General features: G+C 53.8%; 1 protein-coding gene across 1 annotated transcript; it reads left to right on the plus strand.

Annotated features, from left to right (window-relative positions):
* The first annotated feature begins 478 nt into the window (after positions 1–478).
* PHACADRAFT_214986 (uncharacterized protein) lies at positions 479–1,842 on the plus strand. The gene is made up of 5 exons (XM_007403362.1): positions 479–690; positions 751–1,160; positions 1,220–1,259; positions 1,320–1,563; positions 1,619–1,842. The coding sequence occupies exons 1-4, from the start codon at positions 601–603 to the stop codon at positions 1,551–1,553; spliced, it is 774 nt and encodes a 257-aa protein (XP_007403424.1). The 5' UTR covers positions 479–600; the 3' UTR covers positions 1,554–1,563; positions 1,619–1,842.
* The last annotated feature ends 258 nt before the right edge of the window (positions 1,843–2,100 follow it).

The following is a 2,100-nucleotide window of genomic DNA, read 5'->3' on the forward strand; positions in this document are numbered from 1 at the left end:
CGAAGGGCAGGTACGGCATGGATGAAGACGGGGAGGGCAGTGGGGCCCTGTTCTGGGCTATAAGGCATGAGGCTGGAAAGGGCGAGGAGAATGATAACGAAGACGAATCTTGCTTCTACTGATAGATTGGTCAATAGTTTTCGTTGTTGTAGAAGCCATCATCTTATTTTTGGGGGATACATATGAAGCGCCCATCGTAGCGAGCACGCACGAAGGACAGTCGGGGCAGGTCATAGGTGCGTGCACTCTCAGGCACGAAGGCATGACAAGATAGTGTTGATCGATAGATATTTGCTGTCAGGGGCTTCCAGTCGTAGCATCTGGACGATCCAGAGATTCTGGATCGTCGCTTCGGGAGTAGCGAGATGCACTGGTGGCTTCTGTCCGTCCAGCGGATCCTCCTACCGTACACCCTCGAACTTTGAAGTTCCATGCTTAATGAAAGCGCAGTCGGCGCGCCGTGTCATCAGCTGACTGCTACATTTTGCCCGTGCGTACATCGCAGGCGGTTCCTGTGACTGCCGCCGTCCCTATGATCACAAGTACTTATACTCTAGCTGAAGAACCCTGTCAACAGTCATCTCGTAGTTTGCTCAGCACATGGCTCCCTGCAGTAAATGTGGTGTACCCGAAGATCCTTCCAGCCCATGGCCTATCTGCTCGATACAGTGCGGTTTGGCCAGATATTGTGTACGCTGTCCACCTCTTGCGTCTGTGGACTTTGCTGACGTTCGGACATGCCCGTCTCAGACGGCAAACTGTCGCCAAGCACATTGGCTTGCACACTGGTCGCTCTGCTCGCAGGTGTTTGCGTCGCGATACTGTGATGAGGGATACGCACGGCACCTAGGTGTATGGTGGCAGGATGACGTGCCGCTACCGCTGCAACGACCGGTCGCGGACGCAGCCAAATGGGCATCCGGGCGCGCTGTGTCGTTCAATATCGATATTACGGGGCGAAAGACCGAAGATTTTGTGTCCATCTCATCTGCGATGATCGGCGTTCCTATCATCCTCGTGTGCAGAGGTGCCAGCCTGCATGACGACGGCTACCATGTACGCGAGGTGGATCCACAGAAGGCGAAGTTCTTCGTGCAGGGGCCGCTCAGCGTGAGTTATCTGCTGATGATGAATCCGGACACAGGAACCGTGAATCCAGAGTGAGTGCCTAAATAGTGATTTGTAGTCATATGTGACTTCTACCTTATATCTCCTGTAGATGGCAGACGATGGTCCAGAAAGAGAATGCGGGTAACAAGGTCACCGCCTCTCATTCACTGCACTCGAAGGACAATCACGCTCTTACACTTTCCACGTAGATCGCAGCCTTCCGCACAGATGACCAGCCGCTTACGCCGGAGACACTTGAGACAATGGTCGAGTTTATCGCTGCGGTCGTCGAGGACGTTTCGAGCGTATTCGTCGGGAACGGTTGGCGCCCGATGGCCGAGCAGTTTACGCCGCAATCGTTCCAATTCTTTTCGCGGAGATACTTTCGCGAGCAGAGGGAGAAGGGGAGGGTGGGGTTCGATGGACCTTTCGTGCCGCTATAAATTCTTCGAGGTACGCTATTCCGCTGTCTGACACGCCGTCCATTTACCCAATCGTTCGTGGGAAGAGTCCCGTGGCGCTGGTGATACCTGACTTGTTGCATCGGCACCGTAGTACGACAGCAATTGATTGTCGTCGGATTGATGGGAAATATGCTGGTGCTCGTTTTCTAGATGCAAAGATGATCCGTCCTTGCATGTATGTACATTTTTATACTGTCGCGGATCAGCAGGCGAGCGGACTGTTGCGAGAGCACCTTGTATCACTCAGCTTATCCGGAAATAGTGTCACAAATTCCACCCCGCGTGCAAAAGTTCATTCACAAACCACGATGTCTGTCTAGTTGTGTTGGACGGTCTGGGGTGTTCGGGGTCATGAAGTGTCGGGGAGCCATCGGCGGTCAACCCCGCCATCAATAACAGATTTGGAAAGCCCCGCTAGCTGTGCGCTTAAACGCTCCTTACTTCCCGTCCTCATCACCACCGACGACGAGCACGTCACATACCGCTCCCCTCCGTCCTTTCATCCCCCCTTTCATCTCAGGATCCC

Source organism: Phanerochaete carnosa (assembly GCF_000300595.1).
Source record: "Phanerochaete carnosa HHB-10118-sp unplaced genomic scaffold PHACAscaffold_1065, whole genome shotgun sequence".
Taxonomy (NCBI): domain Eukaryota; kingdom Fungi; phylum Basidiomycota; class Agaricomycetes; order Polyporales; family Phanerochaetaceae; genus Phanerochaete; species Phanerochaete carnosa.

Bases quoted from the DNA above. Each gene is read 5' to 3' on its own strand.
- PHACADRAFT_214986 (XM_007403362.1), top strand. From the start codon at position 601: ATGGCTCCCTGCAGTAAATGTGGTGTACCCGAAGATCCTTCCAGCCCA. The intron at 691-750 runs GTACGCTGTCCA...TGCCCGTCTCAG, and splicing joins GCGGTTTGGCCAGATATTGT to ACGGCAAACTGTCGCCAAGC. The intron at 1,260-1,319 runs GTCACCGCCTCT...CTTTCCACGTAG, and splicing joins AAGAGAATGCGGGTAACAAG to ATCGCAGCCTTCCGCACAGA.